The sequence below is a fragment of the Lasiosphaeria miniovina genome (genome assembly GCF_030549165.1).
Source record: "Lasiosphaeria miniovina strain SMH2392-1A chromosome Unknown B0T26scaffold_2, whole genome shotgun sequence".
NCBI lineage: Eukaryota > Fungi > Ascomycota > Sordariomycetes > Sordariales > Lasiosphaeriaceae > Lasiosphaeria > Lasiosphaeria miniovina.
In genome coordinates this window covers 6,811,965-6,827,719 of record NW_026848221.1, presented here as the reverse complement: position 1 = coordinate 6,827,719, position 15,755 = coordinate 6,811,965, and the positions used below count along the sequence as shown (strand labels likewise).

General features: G+C 55.8%; 6 protein-coding genes across 6 annotated transcripts; 2 read left to right on the top strand and 4 right to left on the bottom strand.

Moving 5' to 3' along the window:
* Positions 1-372: 372 nt before the first annotated feature.
* B0T26DRAFT_748931 (SNF2 family N-terminal domain-containing protein) lies at positions 373-3,178 on the top strand (the record flags this gene model as incomplete). Its single annotated transcript, XM_060445027.1, has 9 exons — positions 373-782; positions 998-1,201; positions 1,338-1,459; positions 1,587-2,400; positions 2,459-2,641; positions 2,711-2,776; positions 2,834-2,861; positions 2,999-3,085; positions 3,149-3,178. 9 exons carry the CDS (start codon positions 373-375, stop codon positions 3,176-3,178), a joined length of 1,944 nt encoding a protein of 647 aa, XP_060301621.1.
* Positions 3,179-3,746: 568 nt separating this feature from the next.
* Positions 3,747-4,635, bottom strand: B0T26DRAFT_619061 (concanavalin A-like lectin/glucanase domain-containing protein; the record flags this gene model as incomplete). The annotated part of the gene is made up of 2 exons (XM_060436036.1): positions 3,747-4,477; positions 4,566-4,635. Coding segments are annotated over 2 exons (801 nt in total), but the record flags the coding sequence as incomplete, so codon positions are not given.
* A 1,312-nt stretch (positions 4,636-5,947) lies between these two features.
* Positions 5,948-7,368, bottom strand: B0T26DRAFT_636927 (AP-2 complex subunit MU; the record flags this gene model as incomplete). The annotated part of the gene is made up of 2 exons (XM_060436879.1): positions 5,948-6,921; positions 7,032-7,368. The coding sequence occupies 2 exons, from the start codon at positions 7,366-7,368 to the stop codon at positions 5,948-5,950; spliced, it is 1,311 nt and encodes a 436-aa protein (XP_060301619.1).
* Positions 7,369-8,342: 974 nt separating this feature from the next.
* On the bottom strand, positions 8,343-9,083 carry B0T26DRAFT_673241 (S-adenosyl-L-methionine-dependent methyltransferase; the record flags this gene model as incomplete). The annotated part of the gene is made up of 1 exon (XM_060439573.1): positions 8,343-9,083. One exon carries the CDS (start codon positions 9,081-9,083, stop codon positions 8,343-8,345), a length of 741 nt encoding a protein of 246 aa, XP_060301618.1.
* A 1,522-nt stretch (positions 9,084-10,605) lies between these two features.
* B0T26DRAFT_800438 (uncharacterized protein) lies at positions 10,606-12,252 on the top strand. The gene is made up of 3 exons (XM_060446999.1): positions 10,606-10,865; positions 10,937-11,261; positions 11,334-12,252. The coding sequence occupies exons 1-3, from the start codon at positions 10,827-10,829 to the stop codon at positions 12,215-12,217; spliced, it is 1,248 nt and encodes a 415-aa protein (XP_060301617.1). The 5' UTR covers positions 10,606-10,826; the 3' UTR covers positions 12,218-12,252.
* A 623-nt stretch (positions 12,253-12,875) lies between these two features.
* B0T26DRAFT_637213 (Bestrophin, RFP-TM, chloride channel-domain-containing protein) lies at positions 12,876-14,919 on the bottom strand (the record flags this gene model as incomplete). The annotated part of the gene is made up of 4 exons (XM_060436906.1): positions 12,876-13,797; positions 14,014-14,224; positions 14,297-14,444; positions 14,548-14,919. 4 exons carry the CDS (start codon positions 14,917-14,919, stop codon positions 12,876-12,878), a joined length of 1,653 nt encoding a protein of 550 aa, XP_060301616.1.
* Between the last annotated feature and the right edge of the window lie 836 nt (positions 14,920-15,755).

The window sequence follows — 15,755 nt, the reverse complement described above, 5'->3', positions numbered from 1 at the left end:
ACCACTCGTCATGGACTGGGCCCCAACAGATGCACTCGTCATGGACTGGGCCCAACAAATGCACTCGACAAGACTAGCAACAAACATGGCCAACTAGACATTTGCTATGGCACAGTGAGAGATATCATCACTTTCTAGGAACGAGTCGGTACATGAAGACTGACACTGGTCTAGATAGAGTCTAGCGCAAAGTTGTTTCCCCCAAAGCTTCTCAAACTACCCAACGTGCTTGCCCCTAGCACTAGAAAGTTTTCACAATTCCACGTCGTCTCATCTAGGAATAACTACATGCTGTCAGTATCAGCCGCGCTCTCCGAGTCTTTTGCTTACCTCGGCCGCACCACTTGTCGGACTCTCCAAAGACCTGGCCAAATGCCAGGCATCAGCTTTAAAGCAGTCGTCGAATCACCTGCGTTAAAGCAGCAGGGGCTTAGGTCTAAGTCGGGGGGGATATTCTCGCTCTCGGTCAATATTTACGGACCGCTCGAAACTGCACCCCAAGTGGGACACTCCCTCTCAGCCGAGTCTGCCTTTCTCCAGCACCCACTCTTTCTCGACAACGGGCTCAAGTACTTCAACCCCCAAATGGTTCCGTCAGGAGGCGGAATGGATGACCTGACACACCTTGTCGGCCTCACCGAAGACGACTTCAAGGCAAAGGCCCTCTCGGACGAGGTGGAGCGTGTCTTGGAATCGCTCGATTACTTTGCCGATCTGGGCTACGACGGACACGACCCAGTTGCCATTGTTCAACCAGAAGCTATTGCCATACAACTACAAATGTATGTCAAAGAGTCCGATTCGATTGTGTGCAACGGCACCGAGACCGTCTAACTCCGTAGAAGCCACCAAGTCGACGCACTGAGGTTCATCCGGAACAGGGAAAACCGTGACTACTGTCAGTAATCACAGAGATATCTGCGGCATGTCACCAGAATCCGGTAAGTCGGCACGTTTCTCAGAATTTGGCTTCATCAGACAGCTAAAATTGGTCCAGGCCCAAAGACGACATTCCCTCGTACTCCACCGGAGGCATACTGGCCGACGCCATGGGCCTGGGAAAGACACTGACCATGATATCGGCTATTGTCTCGTCATCTGACCAAGCAAAGCGAAATTTTGCCAGAAGTGGTTATGAGGGCACATCTGACGTGTCGACATGGCCAAGCAGGGGCAACTCTTGTCGTTGTGACACCCATGCGTACGTGCTTTGCATATGAACCCATGTCGATAACCACTGACAAAAGCAGAGGTCCTGAATGTATGGGAGTCGGAAATACGCAAGCAAGTTTGTCCTGGTCGAGTTGACAGATGCAGTTGTGTTGACAGTTTCCCAGATATGCCAATCCCGGGGCTGTGGAGGTTGGCGTATTCCACGGCAAGAGTCGACCGAAAAAGCCCCAAGACACCATTGACTGCGACATTGTCCTCACCACATACGTCACATTGGCCATGGACTGTAAGAAACTGTGAATCTTGCAGCAGGTACACTGGTTCCGAGTTATCCTCGATGAAGGAAAGTCGTTGTCGCGTTACGAGCTCAGGGCCCCTTGACCACCAGACCGTGACTAACATAGCAACTGCAGCGCACTGGATCAGGAACCAAACCTCGGACCAGTTCAAAGCTGCCGCAAGCCTTAGCTCCGTCCACAGATGGTGCCTCACGGGAACTCCGATCCAAAACCACATCGGTGATCTCGTTTCGCTGCTCAGATTCCTGCACCTTGAGCCCTTTTCTCAAAGCAGTGTCTTCCGGCAACATATTCTCGAGCCACTAAGCAGAGACACACCGGACAGAGCCTTTCGACTCAAGGCCCTGCTTAGTTCTGTCTGCCTGCGCCGGAGCGAGAAGTTGCTCCAGCTTCCAGACTCGCGAGTGGAGCACGTCACCGTGATGCTGCGTCCGGAAGAGAGACTGGTGTACGACGGTATTCTTGACAAGTGCGCAAGCGGCCTGGACAACGTGGCCAGCAGCCGGGTCAAGATCAAAAAATACAGCATCTTATTTACCGCCATAATGAAGCTTCGAAGACTCTGCAACCACGGGACCTTCCCCGTTAGTCGCCGCGGCCTTGCATCGGTTTTCCCCGCAGCACCGAATGCAGATGACGAACAGGACTGTGATTTTTACAGCGGGGCTGACGAGGACAGCTTGGAACTTGCCATAACGGCAGGGTTATGTCCACAATGTGGCAAAGACCTCTCTCCTGTGCGGCGCAGTGTGAAAGCAACCATAAGCCACCGAAGCAACGGAAGCCTATCTGAGACCACACCCCGTTCCGCAAGTCCGATGGTTCAGCTTTCCTCGACATCACAGTCCGAGGGTCTCCGATATTCCCTCTCGTCAAAACTACAGGCCGTCGTGGACAGGGTCGAAAGGGCCGAGTACGGGTCAAAGAGGTAAGTGATGGCCCAAGACACCAGCAATGCACTTCGGGACTAAGACGATTCGTTGCAGCCTCGTCTTCTCGTACTGGACGGCAACGCTGGACATGATCGACGAGCACCTCCGAGAAAAGCAGACCCAGTACCTGAGAATCGACGGCAAAGTCGCATACAGCGACAGACTCCGGGTTCTCGAACAGTTCACGAGCTCCGACGTACCGGTGCTGCTCATGTCCATCCAAACGGGCGCTGTCGGGTGAGCAACCCATTCTTCACAAAACTACAGAGAAGACCAAATCACCTGATGCTTTTTTGACTCGTAAAGCCTCACCCTGATAGCGGCCGACTACGTGCACATAGTGGAGCCGCAGTGGAATCCGTCTGTCGAAGAGTAGGCCATCGCCCGCGCCGTGCGCATGGGACAGACGCGCAGCGTCACCATTGTCAGGTACACGGTGAAGGGCTCGGTTAAAGAGGTTGGTGCCCAGACACTCCATCCCCATGCCAACTTTTAGACACACGGGCAACAAACACCCCTTCAAACAAACCAACACACACACACACACGGCAAACCTCGTACACCAAAGAAAAACCTACTGACATTTCACAACAGAACATTGTTAACCTACAAAGGAAGAAGCGAAACCTGGCGCGGTTCACGCTAGACGGCACAGCCGACGGGTCTCCCGACAGCCTTGATGTCAGTCCTCTCATCCCTTTCCATCATTCTCCGTGAGGCAAGACAAAACTGACATGGCAGCAGAACCTCAAGTTCGTGCTCGACTTTGACTAGAATAGTTCTGATGCACAGTCAAGATTGAAGATCAGGATATGTCTTAGGGGTCATGTTTAAATACGGACAGACACCAACTTGGCTAGACCGCGCACCAAGTTGAACGAGATACTTGTATTCTTCTGCATATACTGAATAAAACTACCTAATTAATCAACTACTCTTCCGAAGCGAGAGGACCACGACCTCACCGTGCTTCTCACTCTCGAGGATATGCGTGAGAACTCTACTTGGTACAGTTCACAAATTACGGTTGACGTGACATCACAGCTCAGCACAACACAGCATAAAAAACCACACCAACCACGGCCAAATCAGCGACGCGCAAGCCCCAGACGCGCCGCGCCGCAGCATATCCGACGCGGGCGGCCGCCGACGACAGGTTGGGCGGCGCCGTGCTCCTGCTGCCCGCGGGCGTGTCAACCTTGAACGCCCCACCCTCAACATCTGACGACGACGACGTGTTCATGGACACGTCAAACAGTTTCCTATCAGCGGCAGCAGGAATACTTCTGTTGACACCCTCGTCGTCGTCATCATCTTCGTCGTAATCAGCCGAGAACAGCCTGTCCCCGTCGTCCTCCTGCATGGCGACGATGCTGGTCCAGTCGCCCGAGCGGTCGCCGTACGCGTAACTGGCGGCCGGGTTCGCGTTGGCCACCGTCACGCGCTCGACGTACATGGTAAACGGCCCGGCCGAGTAGTTGGTCAGGCCGCCGGCCCAGGCGATGGTGCCGTTGGGGTTTCGCGCATCACCGCCGGCCCAGACGCCCAGCTTGAGCCGCATGGGCGTCTGCGGGAAGTTGCGGCCGCCGACCGCGTCGTCGTACGCCAGCGTCCGCACCGCGCCGCCGTCGACGTACCACGTGATGGCCGCCGGCGTCCAGTCGATCGTGTAGTTATGCAGCGCGCCCTGCGCGTCGGCGACGCCCGCCGTGCCGCCGCGGTCGTACGTCGTCGTGTTGCCCTTGCCAAAGTAGTTGGTCTGCACCTCGCCCGCGTCGCCGCCCAGCCACTCCCAGTCCACCTCGTCGAGGTCGTCCGACTCGAGCACCACGCAGCTGACGATGCCCGTGCCCAGCGCCGCGCGCATGTGCACCTCGGCGCGCCCGAAGAAGAAGTACCACGTCGTCTCCATCGTCGGAGAGTTGCCCTGCTCGGCGATGGTGAACGCCGCGCCCAGCGGCGTGTACGTCACGGCCCCCGTGCCCACCGACGACCAGTGCGCCGCGTCGCCGCCCTGCCGGAAGTCGACATCGTACACGGGCGCCGCTAGCCCCGGGTCCGACGGACAGGTCACTGTGTGTGGGGCGGCGGGAGGCGGCACGTGTCAGTTCTAAGCGGGCATTGCGTGGCCTGTGGCAGGGACACGGCTGCTACTACTGACCGAGAGTCGGGTTGCAGCTTGTGAACGTCTGCGACGCAGCCGACGCAGCGAGCGCCAGAAGAGACGAAAATGCCCAGAGCGGACGGCCCATTTGGCTACCGATGATCGAGGATGGCAGCCCCGGAATATGGTTGAGGGCGATAAGAGGCAAGGGTGTTGGACACTTTGTGGCTTAATAGGTAGGTAATTATTGCAAAGCAGGCGGAAACGTGGCGAGTGATGATGCGCTTCTAGGAAAGGAGAGGAGGAAGTAGACAAGTCCTAATTAAGGAGTAAATGAGGATAACGAATGACAAAAGACACGATCTGAATAAAAATAGGCAAGCCAATGGAGCGGAGAAAGGGAGAAAGGGAGCAAGCAAGCAGAGAAAGCAGGGGCAGCTGAAAGTCCTCGTCCCGCAACTCCAAGACCAAGGTTCCACAGTGGCTTTCATCTGGTGCTCTGTTGACTTGCACCGCCCACGGGTGCCTTCTCCGTGCCGGGTGATGTGGTGGTCACTGCTTGCTTGGGGATAGACAGAGCCATCACCGTGTCACCGATTGCCTTCCCGAATGGCATACCTAGCAAACAAAGTATCCGTCAGTCGTCCACCGGTAGGGCCTCAGGAAACTAGCCACAACCCGCGGGTATCCCATTCGGGAGACAGGAAGCGTCGGAATGTTTGAGTTGGGCCTGCCAGCTGGAGTGAGTGCACCCCATCCAAAGTTCACGCCAGACAGCAAGCGCAACCTTGCGCGGAGCGGGTGCGGCCGTGAAAAGGTGGCGAGGAAGCTGGCGGTACGGCACAGCTCAGTCTAGAGATAACCACGGGTGTTTGTTCCGGGGGGTTGTGGAAGCGGGAAACGCTACCATGTCATTGTTTCCTCAAGTTCTGCCTCCATTGTAGACCATCATTCCGGCAATCCAACGCACGGGGGGGAGACCAACACGTTTCTTTCTGGAACCAAGCCAGGTGCTACATACGCCAATGGCTTTTAATCCTGCGTGGCTGGGTTGCTCGAGCGTGCCGCGGCTTAGCCTCGAACTTTGAGTTCATTTCTGACGGTTCGACTCTCGAGTTTCCGCATTACCCCCTCCTCACTTTCGTGGAGTACTTTTACCCCAGCAGCCCGCGTCGCGGCCTGCCCTTTCCAGCATCTAGCGTCTGGCCAAACATTACCTGGACTCGACTCCCGAAGGAGCCCGGTTTCCCTGGGTGCGGGTAGACATGCTCCCTGGCAAGTAAACGCGCCCTGACACTACTGCTATGCTTTTGAATGCATAAAGACCACACCACCATCACAGAAATACACCAACATTTCCATTCAAAATCTTACGCAGGGCCATGCATGTTAACAAACCATCTGGAGGTTAGGTGAGGGTGGCACGAGAGGATGGGAGCTCACCTAATTTCATAGCTTCCAGCCTTGGTCATATACCTCACCCATTTCACGCTCGAATAGTTGCTCTTCTCAAACACCTTGAGGTACCGTACCAGCAGGCCAGAGCTCGTGAACATCAAGAGACTAAAGTTCATGCTCAGGGGCGGCCGGCTCCAGGCCTTTTGGTTAGTCATGCTCGTCAGCTCGGCCTCGGCACTCAGCACGAACTCGCTCTGGCCCGTGAACCGGCCAATCTTCCACACAATGTTGTTCTCAGCCGGCTCGTACTTGGCCTTGCCCTGGGTACAGCGCTCCGTGATCCTAGCAGTGTTGAGCGGTGTGGGGATGCGGACAATGACGTTTGTGGCGAAGAGCTTGGAGCCAAAGTTTGCGCGCACGCCGATGCTGTACTCGACCTTTGTCTTGCCCACCTCGTTGACAATGGCGTGCACCTTGAAGGGCAGGTTGACGTTTTCCGTGGCGCGGTAGCGCATGAGCTCGAACTCGCCGTCGGGCGGCACGAAGCTGATGATGCGGTCGCTGTCGAACTTGCCCAACTTGACACACTGGTGAAACTGGCAGTCCTCGAGCGTGACGCTCCCGGCGGCCGCCTTAGTTGCCTTGCTCCCCATGCGGTTGCCGCTCGGCAGGCTCAGTAGGCCGTCGTTGTCGAGCAGCAGGCGGTCGTTGAGGCCAAACTTGCACTCTGGCGTCCCGCTGAGGTACGCGCGCATGATGATTTGGCCCGTGACGTCGGCGCGCAGGACGGAGCCGGTCGCGCTCATCAGCAAGTTGACATCCTCGATCACGTCGACAAAGGCTTCGTTCTTGCGGTACTTGACGTCGGCCTTGCGCCACGAGAGCGCCCCCGTAGCCTGCATGGTGATCTTGGCCGACTCCTCGGCGGCGCGCTCCGACTTGACGCCCTCGGTCGTGATGTACATCTTGAGCGTGTCGGTCTCGGTGTTCTGGGGGTAGCCAAAGTCGATGATCTCTGAGGCCAGGGGGCGCTGGTCAGTGATCAAGACACAATTGATGGGAGGTGCTGGAGACAAGACGGAGGGAAGGACGTGGAGAGTGACAGCAAAGGACAGGGTCACACACCATCGAGAAGCTCGTAGACTAGCACGAAGTTGTTCTTGACGGCCTCCTCGTCGAACTTGCCAAAGTAGCCGCGGCCAAGCTGGATGAGGCGGTAAAGGAACTCGAAGACTAGGGCGGCATTGGCGTTGCTCTTGGTAATGGCGACGAGGTAGATGTTTTCGTGCTTGACATGGCTGAAGGTGGTGCTGCCGAGCGTGAGGATGGGGGAGCGCACCTGGGCGTTGCTGATGACCTGGATGCGGAACACGTCGGCCAGGCGAGGTCGGCAGTCGTTGCGGAACGCCCGGAAAATCAGGTTTTCGCCCTTTTGGTTAAAGATCAGAATCCCCGACAGCATCTTGACACTGGGGTGCGCGCGCGCAGCTTGTGAAATGCGAGTCGGTTGGCCGTGGGCGTGGACGTGGTCGTCGAGCTTGACTTGGAGAACACCGCCGATGCCTCCGCCAGAGGCCAAATGCCACAGGGGGTCGCTGGCGAGAGGCACGCATTGGCAGAATTCCAAAGTCGCGAGATTAGGGGGTCGGCCAGGGAAGGCGGTGAGCTGCATTGTGGATGCCCTTGACGTCCCCTGTCGAAGCAGCAATTTGACAGCCCAGTGACAACTGCCCGGTTCCTGGAGCGCCGACCGGGGCACGGTCTACGCCAGCTGCCCAGACCCCACCAAGCTGCACATACTGTGGTCGCGTGCAAAAATAAAACCCCCTTGTCAGGTACTTGTGAGGCAAACACTTTGCGTGTTTTTGACTCGGCATGGGGCTTTTTATTACCCATCATACCACAGTAGTACCCCACAAGTGCCCCCTCAGGCGCGGTTCCACTTCGGACGGTTTTCCCAAATCCCAGGCGCGGATGCAACATTTCTGTTCCGCGGGAAGCAGCCCAATTCGAGAAAAACCACCAATATCTCTCATTATTCACAGAAATTCCCAAATTCCGCTACATAAACGCTATTGACGACATCAAATTAGTGGCCAGTGAAACGTCAAGATGCAAGGGGGATAAAGGAGGACATGGAAGCTGCTGTCAAGGTAACGTTAGCGGGCTTTGTTCACTGCATTGTGCAACATGGAATGCAACTGCAACTTCACTGACTTCAACACTCAGGAGGTCATCAAACACCGGCTGAAGGCTCCCAAGAAGCCCGTTGTCCTTTGTGGCCTATTTCCACTGGCTTTGCCACTACAGAGCATTTAGTATACACTATACCGAGGTAGTTACAAGGCTTCCATCCCGTTAACCCTTGCCCTCGATATTTTGCCTGTGTCATGCCAGGGAGTCGCCCATAACCTTCTCACCCTCCGTCCTTGCTTCTTAGTTCACGACAGCCCACAGGAAGCCATCGTAGCCCTTGCATCCCACCGTCTGCACCACAGCTGTGTCGACTCTCGGGTCCTTGCCCGCGTTCTCAATCACCAGGCGGCCGCCCAGGATGTGGGGGTGCTGGTCGTCGGCATCGGCCACGCGGCCGTCGCGCACGACGTTGTCGACGCAGATGGCGGCCTTGGACTGGCACATGTCGGCGGCCATGTTGAAGTAGTTCCAGCTGTTGGGCTTGTCGGCGTCGATGAAGACGAACCCGAAGCGCGGCCGGTCGCCGCGGAGCACCTCCTCCTTCAGCAGAGCCAGGGCGTCAAGGCCAGTGGCATTGATCACCTCGATCCGCTCCGAGAGGCCGGCGTGCTCAATGTTCTTGCGCGCAACCTCGACGAAGCGCGCGTCGCACTCGACCGTCGTGACGTGGAGCTGCGGGTTCTCGCTTGCCAGCCAGATGGCGCTGTAGCCGCCCAGGGTTCCCACCTCGAGCGCGTGCGTCACGTTGAGCATTCGCAGCATCAGGGCCATGAACTTGGCCTGGGCGGGAGACACGGAGATTTCGGGCAGCTTGGCGGTCTCCGACGCGGCGAGCGTGTCCTGCAGGGTGCTCGCGTTGGGGCGCGAGGCCGGGTGGGAATGGCTCATGGTATAGTTGTCGACGACCTCCCAGCGCGGGTTCTTGGTGTCATACCCGATGGTGCTGACGGGGTAAGGCGTGAATCCGTTGGCCAGATTCATGATGGCGACGGATCGCGTAACCGACGCGGCAATGAGCGTCAAATCTGATGCGCCGGGGAACGATGAGCGATTCTGGCGGACTCGGGGAGTTTACGGGTCTCTTGTGGAAATGTCGCGCGGGAAGCGTGCGTAGACTTGACGACGGCTCAAAAGCGACTGGAGGTATCGAAGTGTGTCTGTGAGTGTGAGTGCAGCAGAGAGTTGCGTGGCGGACTCGGAAAAGAAGTAAGTTCAGGACGCGTTGCGTTGTTGGTTGCTAGGAGAGGGCGAAATTTAGGGTGAGGATTATTCCCTGACCGCGCCTGCCCCGCCACCAACGCGTCAACGACGAGGTGCCCTCGTGCGGCTTTCTGGAGGAGGATGACCTTGCTTAAGCCCACATGATTTTACAGTTCTAGACGCAATCGAGGTCTGCCCCATCGGATGGGTCGAGCCCGGGACAATGAGGTTTGGGTGGCGACTTTAACCCACTCTTTCTTTTGCTTTGTCTCGGTCTCGTTACTTCTTACTTCGCAGTCTGCCAGGCACTGCGGTGTTCTTTGTCGTTTCGTATGCCTCTTTTATCACTGTTTCATCGTACTCGGGCAGTCTCTCGCCGAGATCATTGCATTGTAGTGGTTCTTCGAGGACCGCGAGGCTTCTTCGAGGACCGCGAGGCACACCGGCACGTGCCAACGCCACATGTGTCCTAATTCAACTGTGGTCTACCTATCGTGTCAGCCCCCAGCAGCAGCTCGTCATTGCGATACTTTGGTCATTTATCTCCAAACGAAGAAGGAACGGTTCCGTTATCAGCAGTATGAGCAATGATGCAAGAATTACGCAATCATCCGTCTCTCGACGAGATATCTATCTAGCCGAGATAAGGGCATCAGAGTGAAGGGTCAAAATTAACTCAAATCCAAGATCAAGTCTATTATGATGTAATTAAACCTGAGCTCTAACAACTTGACGAATTAGTGAGCTACCGTGCTGCATGTAGTTTATTATTATCTAATTACCTACATTTGTTCTAAGCAGCTTCATTCAAAACATCAAAAGGCTCAACAGTTAATTAACCAGCAAGTTCGTTCACCAACCATCAATTCTAGTAGATAGGCGCTTCAATGAGCACTTTCGACATTTTAAATACTCAAAGAGAAAACATGATGTGAAACTATGACTCTTTGAGCCACATTACCTCAGGAACTGATTTCAATTGTGAAGGGACAAATAGTCTCAAACTCGCCAGTCGTTCCTCATATGATTAATGAATCCGAGCCAGCAATCCACAGCAAATATATGAGCAGCCGACAATACACCCCGGATCAATAATCCAGCACTGTCCTCAACTAAAAGCAATTTTATGTTTCAAGCAAAGTGTCAGAACCGACGAATGAAAAGTGCCGCTCAGTAGCGCGCTCATGCACTCCACTGCCAGTAGAAACATGGCAACCGAGCGCGGGACAGCCCGAAGGCCACCGCTTATGATGTCATGGCCCGGGAGTTCGGGGCCTCTCTCTGCGCACTTTACTCGTAACTGGGAAGATTGAAATTGGCACGTTGGAATTTCCATTTAACCTCGGCACTGCCTGCCTAGGAAGATCGACGGTCTAGACCCAGACCAAAGCTTGTCAGTTTGAGTCTTTCAGCAGTCCAGCACATTGGCACTGCCGTCGAAGTACCTTTTTGACTACGCGGCTAAAAAACACGAGATTGAACCCCAAAAGCTGTCAGAGGACCCGAAAGAGGGGAGCCGCCAAGATGAACTACGCCAACATGATTGATGAGAAGAGACTTAAGGTACGTGAGCACCGCCTTAGCAGCCTAAATTCGTTGCTATGAAATGCCAGACACTAATTAACAAGAACTAGAACGGTTTCATCATCGCAACACTCATCTCGACCATCGCCGGCACGTTCACGACGGGAATCAACCTGTTTGACCGCATCGCCGACAAGCGCAAGCAGGGGAAACTCGACCACGGCCAGGACCAGAAGATCAAGGAGCTCGAGCAGCGCATAGCCAGCGCCGAGTCGGGGAATGGCCGCCCACGACCAGGCAACCGCGGCTCCGACAGTGACTCGGACGCCAGTAACGAACAGCTGCGAAACTCGCTCCAGCACGGCGGCGCCTCGGTGCAGCGCGAGTTCGACCAGCACTACGCCCAGCTCGGGCCGCGGTTTGCGCAGGGCGACTGTGAGTACTTCCTTCTACTGCCTCCACTGCCACCATGACACGCAAGAACGGCCGCTAACCCCCCAACTACAGTGGTGGCGCAGACGCAGATCCAGGGCCAGATCATCGTGCTGCAGAGCACCGTGATCAAGATGCTGCAGGAGGCGCTCGCGACGGGGCAGCCGCCCGACATCGGCCGGCTGTGCAACGCGAGCGAGTTCGCGCGCGAGGGCAGCGTCCGCGCCCTGCGCGACCAGTACCGCCGCATGCTGCAGCCGGCCGCAGCACTGGCTCTCCGGCGGCCGATCGGGCTTGTTCGAAGGACCTCATCGACGCCGACGCTGCGCGACAACAATGCACCTTATCCGTATCCCGCAGCCCTGTCTGTCTCGAGCCACCAGTCGTCAACGACGACAACACGCGGCCCGCCGGCGCGAGCGCTAACGCGGTTCGACCAGAACGCCCCGCTATTTTGCCGCTTCGCCGAGCACCTGCAGCACCGCAGCCGGAGCCACGCCGACATGGACTCGCTGTACGGCGGGGGCGGTGTTGGCGGGTGTCCGGTGTGCGGCGCGGAGCTGGGGGTGCTGGATGGCAGTCCGGGGACGGGGAGCCAGGCGTGGCGGATCGAGAAGGAGGTGGTCGTCGAGCGGGAGCGGCGAACGGCGCGGGGGAGTCCGCACCGGTCTGCAGAATACAGCCACGGACACAGCCACGGACACGGCAGTGGGGTAGGGACAGAAACGATCGAGGACGTGGTGGTGACGCGGACGTTTGTGCTGACAGACCGCTTCCTGGCCAAGTGCCACCGGGCGGGCGCGGGATACGCGTGCTATCTGTGTTTCCGGCACCGCGAGCGCGACACGCTGTGCAAGAGCGACGAGGGGCTGGTCAGCCATGTGTCGAACCAGCACAGCATCAGCGAGTACGAGGGCGATCCGGACATTAGGGAAGCACCGAGGGCTTTGACGTATTAGATAGGGGCGGTTAGATACTTAATGATTAGATACCCTTGAAAAGTTGAATAACAAAATACTTTTCTCCAAAGTACAGTCACCCCTGTTGCCCAAGATTTGTTGATAAATAATCCAAGAACTAGGTGAGGCTCCACGTTTGTTCCGACTCAAAGAGGAATCAAGGATTTAAAATTCCATTCTTTAGCTGCCTGAAAGACTATGGAGGAGCGGTCCCTAACTAGATACCAGTGGTTAACTAGACATACACATCCATCCACTTTGTTCCAACACCAGCTCAAGTCTGACAACCACAACTTGCAACTTCCAACCCAATTAAACAATTCTCAACAAGAATCAAACACAAATAAAGACCAACATAGGTATACATATTCTCATAGAAGTACAAATTGAAACAAGATAGGCTCCCCCATGCTCCTGCATACCGTCCACGCAGATAATGCAAAGAACATGACATGACAAGAAGCAAAGGAGAATAAAAAAAGAATGTCCACCATTTTGATATTTCCGCGCCGGTTCCGTGTATTTTTGCCAATGATCCTTTTGAAATCCGGGTTCCTCCTTAGTTTACACCCACTGGCTCACGTGGGGATGACCCCCTCTGCCCTGGAATGCGTGATACAAATGTCTTTTCCCTTTGCCGACCTGAGAGGCGCAAATGTTATACCTTTGAGATGACGTCGTTTGGGTGTCTTTTTTCGAACTTGGCGTTCTTCCTCCTACGATGCTTGCTCGCCACTTCTTCCTCTCCCTTCTTATACGAGACAAAGGTTTGCTCCACCTTGTGGACGACCGCTTCGCGGATCTTTTCCTCTTCGCGGAGCGCCCAGACCTTGTAGCCCGAGTTGGACAAGGGCCACAAGAGGCGGTTGTCGATTGATTCGATCCAAGCCGAGTTCTGTCGCTTGGGCCGGCTTGCAATAATGTCCAGCTCCTGAGCAATCTGGGCACAGTAGATCTCGAGCGGCAAGTCGTTTACGTCGTGGCCAAACGGATTCTCAATTTCGCGCCCAATGAACAAGATGCCCAGGATAACGTAGGCCGCTGCAACAGTGCCCGGAATAGTAATCCAGCCGAGCTGAGGCAGCAGCTGGAAGGGCAAGAGGAGAATATACACCCATGTAATCTGCGCAATCGCGATGGCGTAGGCGATGGGGAGTGGTGTGTTGAGCACCCGGTCCGTTCCAGTCAGCACATCGTTCAGGGCGACAATGTTGTTGTAGGATAAAGTCTGGTGCATCACCACTGTCATCTGGCCGTTCAGCACGAGCTCATCCGTGAAACTTCCCAGGTACGACAGAATCTCAAGGGGCAGGTTGCCAATCGGGCTCTTCGCCCGCTTCATGGCCTTGCGAGGGTTGCTGTTCAAGAATGAGACGCCGAGATACTCGCCCAAACTATGCAGCAATCCAACTGGCTCAGTTGCATGATGGACCTGGTCAGGCTCAGCCGCCGTCGCAGACTGGGCGAACGTGTCCAGATGGCCGACGAGATTCTTTATATCATCATAGCACGTGTACGGTTCAAAGCGAAGCCTGTGCTTGAGAGCAACCGAGAAGGCAACAAGGAGGTTGAGTGCGGTGCTATTGAGAGGTCAGCCTCGCTCCAGCAATGGGGACACATGAAACGGCCAAGGAGATGTAACAGGGTGGGGGCGGGAATGAGCGTGGACATATGTGGAAGTAGATGCCGAAGTAGATATGGGCATCGAAATGGGTTTGGATATGGATGTTATTTGGATATGGATGTTAAGGCGAAAGGAGCTGGAGCTGGGTATGGATGGGACGAGGTTGACTTACAGTTTGGCCATGACGTCCTTCTTCCCAAGCTCACCTTCACGCTCCTTAGCGTGAACCCAGTATATGCGGCCCAAGTTTTGCGTTGTGAGGATTAGCTGCGCCCAGTACCGGCGACCTTCGGCGTAACGTTCGTACGCTGTGGAACTGCGGAATGACAAGCTTAAACCGACCACGAAACCGAGGACAGTGAGTAAGAGACTGCTGATGCCGACTATTTCCCGGGCCAGTGTCAGCAAAATGCCACCGGGCAGTCAGGTTGGGTTGATGGGGCATTGCGACTTACTTGGAGTTACTTTCATGTGGATCGCTGTGAACAACGTCGACCAGCCAGCAATGCCAATGAGAGGCAGGATCAGCTTTGGCAGAATGCTGCCGTGCATCTGCAAAACGAGGGGCCATTTCGAGTGCTTTTGGATATCTCGAGGGCCAGCCTAGTCACGCACTAAGTTAGCCCACTGCAGAACAGATGCCTTGTCGTTTGACTCGTGGCCGGAAGTAACACAGAGCAAAGGGTCACCCGGCAAGGCGACATACAAAGTAGGCGTCAAATCCCGATATAGAGTTCTTTCTCGTAAAAGGATTCGGTGCAGGGGGACGAGGCGACGCCGCCGCAGCCAGTTCCTTTAATCTGTCCTTCAAGGCTTCGCTTTCTGTACGTTTGAGGTTGTTTTCGTGGTCGTTGTGCTGACTGGCGGTGGGCGACCGAGGGCCGCCAGGTGACCGAGGGCTGGGCGGGAACAGGCCGCCTGGGGATCGGGCGCCCGGGGAAAGGCCACCCGGTGCTGGGGACCGACCGCCTGGTGCCAGGCCGCCGACATTGGAAGGGCCGCCGGCTTGTGAAGGGTCGCTTGGGGGAGTGGCCGAGACCGGCTCCCTGACGGTGGGAGTGGGTGGAGGTGCAGCCATGGTCCCTGCTTCGAGATCACAACTAAGAAGGTAGGAAGGAGTTCGAACTTAAGAGTTCGGACGCGTACGTCCAAGACAACCTAAAAAGAGAATATCGAATTTGGCAAACAGGGAAAGGCTTTTCCCAGTGCCGCGCCGATGATCAAGGAGAGAACAAGATGGCCAATTCCTACTTGAGCGCATCCAATAAATACTTAGGGAGGGAGCGGTCGACAATGTGCAACCCGGAACAGCTGAAGACTTAAGGAGAAAATAGGAAAAGGAGCAGCCGCGCAGAGCAACACTGAAGGAGTCGCGAAAAGAGGAAAATGGGAAGAAAAGAAGAGACAACGAAGCAGCCGATTCCAACAAAGGAACGGAAGAATGCAAAGAAATGACGGAGAGAAAAAGATCAAGCACGCCCGTTAAAGGCAGGCCCCTTGTGACTGACCCCTTGGGCCGCCCTTGCCCGTTCGTCGCGGAGAAAACATCGGGAACGAGGTGCCAGGGGGCGCGGTTGCTGTGAGGCCGGAGTGTTAGGCCGCGCTGAAACGATCCCGGTGGGGCCGTCAGCGCGGGCAGTTGTGTTGGTTCCCCAGGCCCGGCGGCCACTACTGTATTTCCATCTGCACAGTCACCATAGTGGAGCTCCCCTGTGTGAAGATGGAAGTGCGGCGTCTTGGCACCAGTGTTTCGGCTCCAGCGCACCTGTGGCGCTGCGGGCTTCAATCCGGGCAGCTTCCAGTGCAACGGGTTCATCCTGCGAAGTCAAGTTGACGTTCATTCCACAAAGACGTTCACATTCAGGCCAGAACATTGGCATGATAACGCGCGCGCATGCAGTTTGTAGTTACCTA

What these genes read in the sequence shown, in the direction of transcription:
- B0T26DRAFT_800438 (XM_060446999.1), top strand. Translation starts at nt 10,827, where the DNA reads ATGAACTACGCCAACATGATTGATGAGAAGAGACTTAAG. An exon ending in TTGATGAGAAGAGACTTAAG is followed by an intron (nt 10,866 to 10,936) that starts GTACGTGAGCAC and finishes AACAAGAACTAG; the next exon opens with AACGGTTTCATCATCGCAAC. An exon ending in GCGGTTTGCGCAGGGCGACT is followed by an intron (nt 11,262 to 11,333) that starts GTGAGTACTTCC and finishes CCCCAACTACAG; the next exon opens with TGGTGGCGCAGACGCAGATC.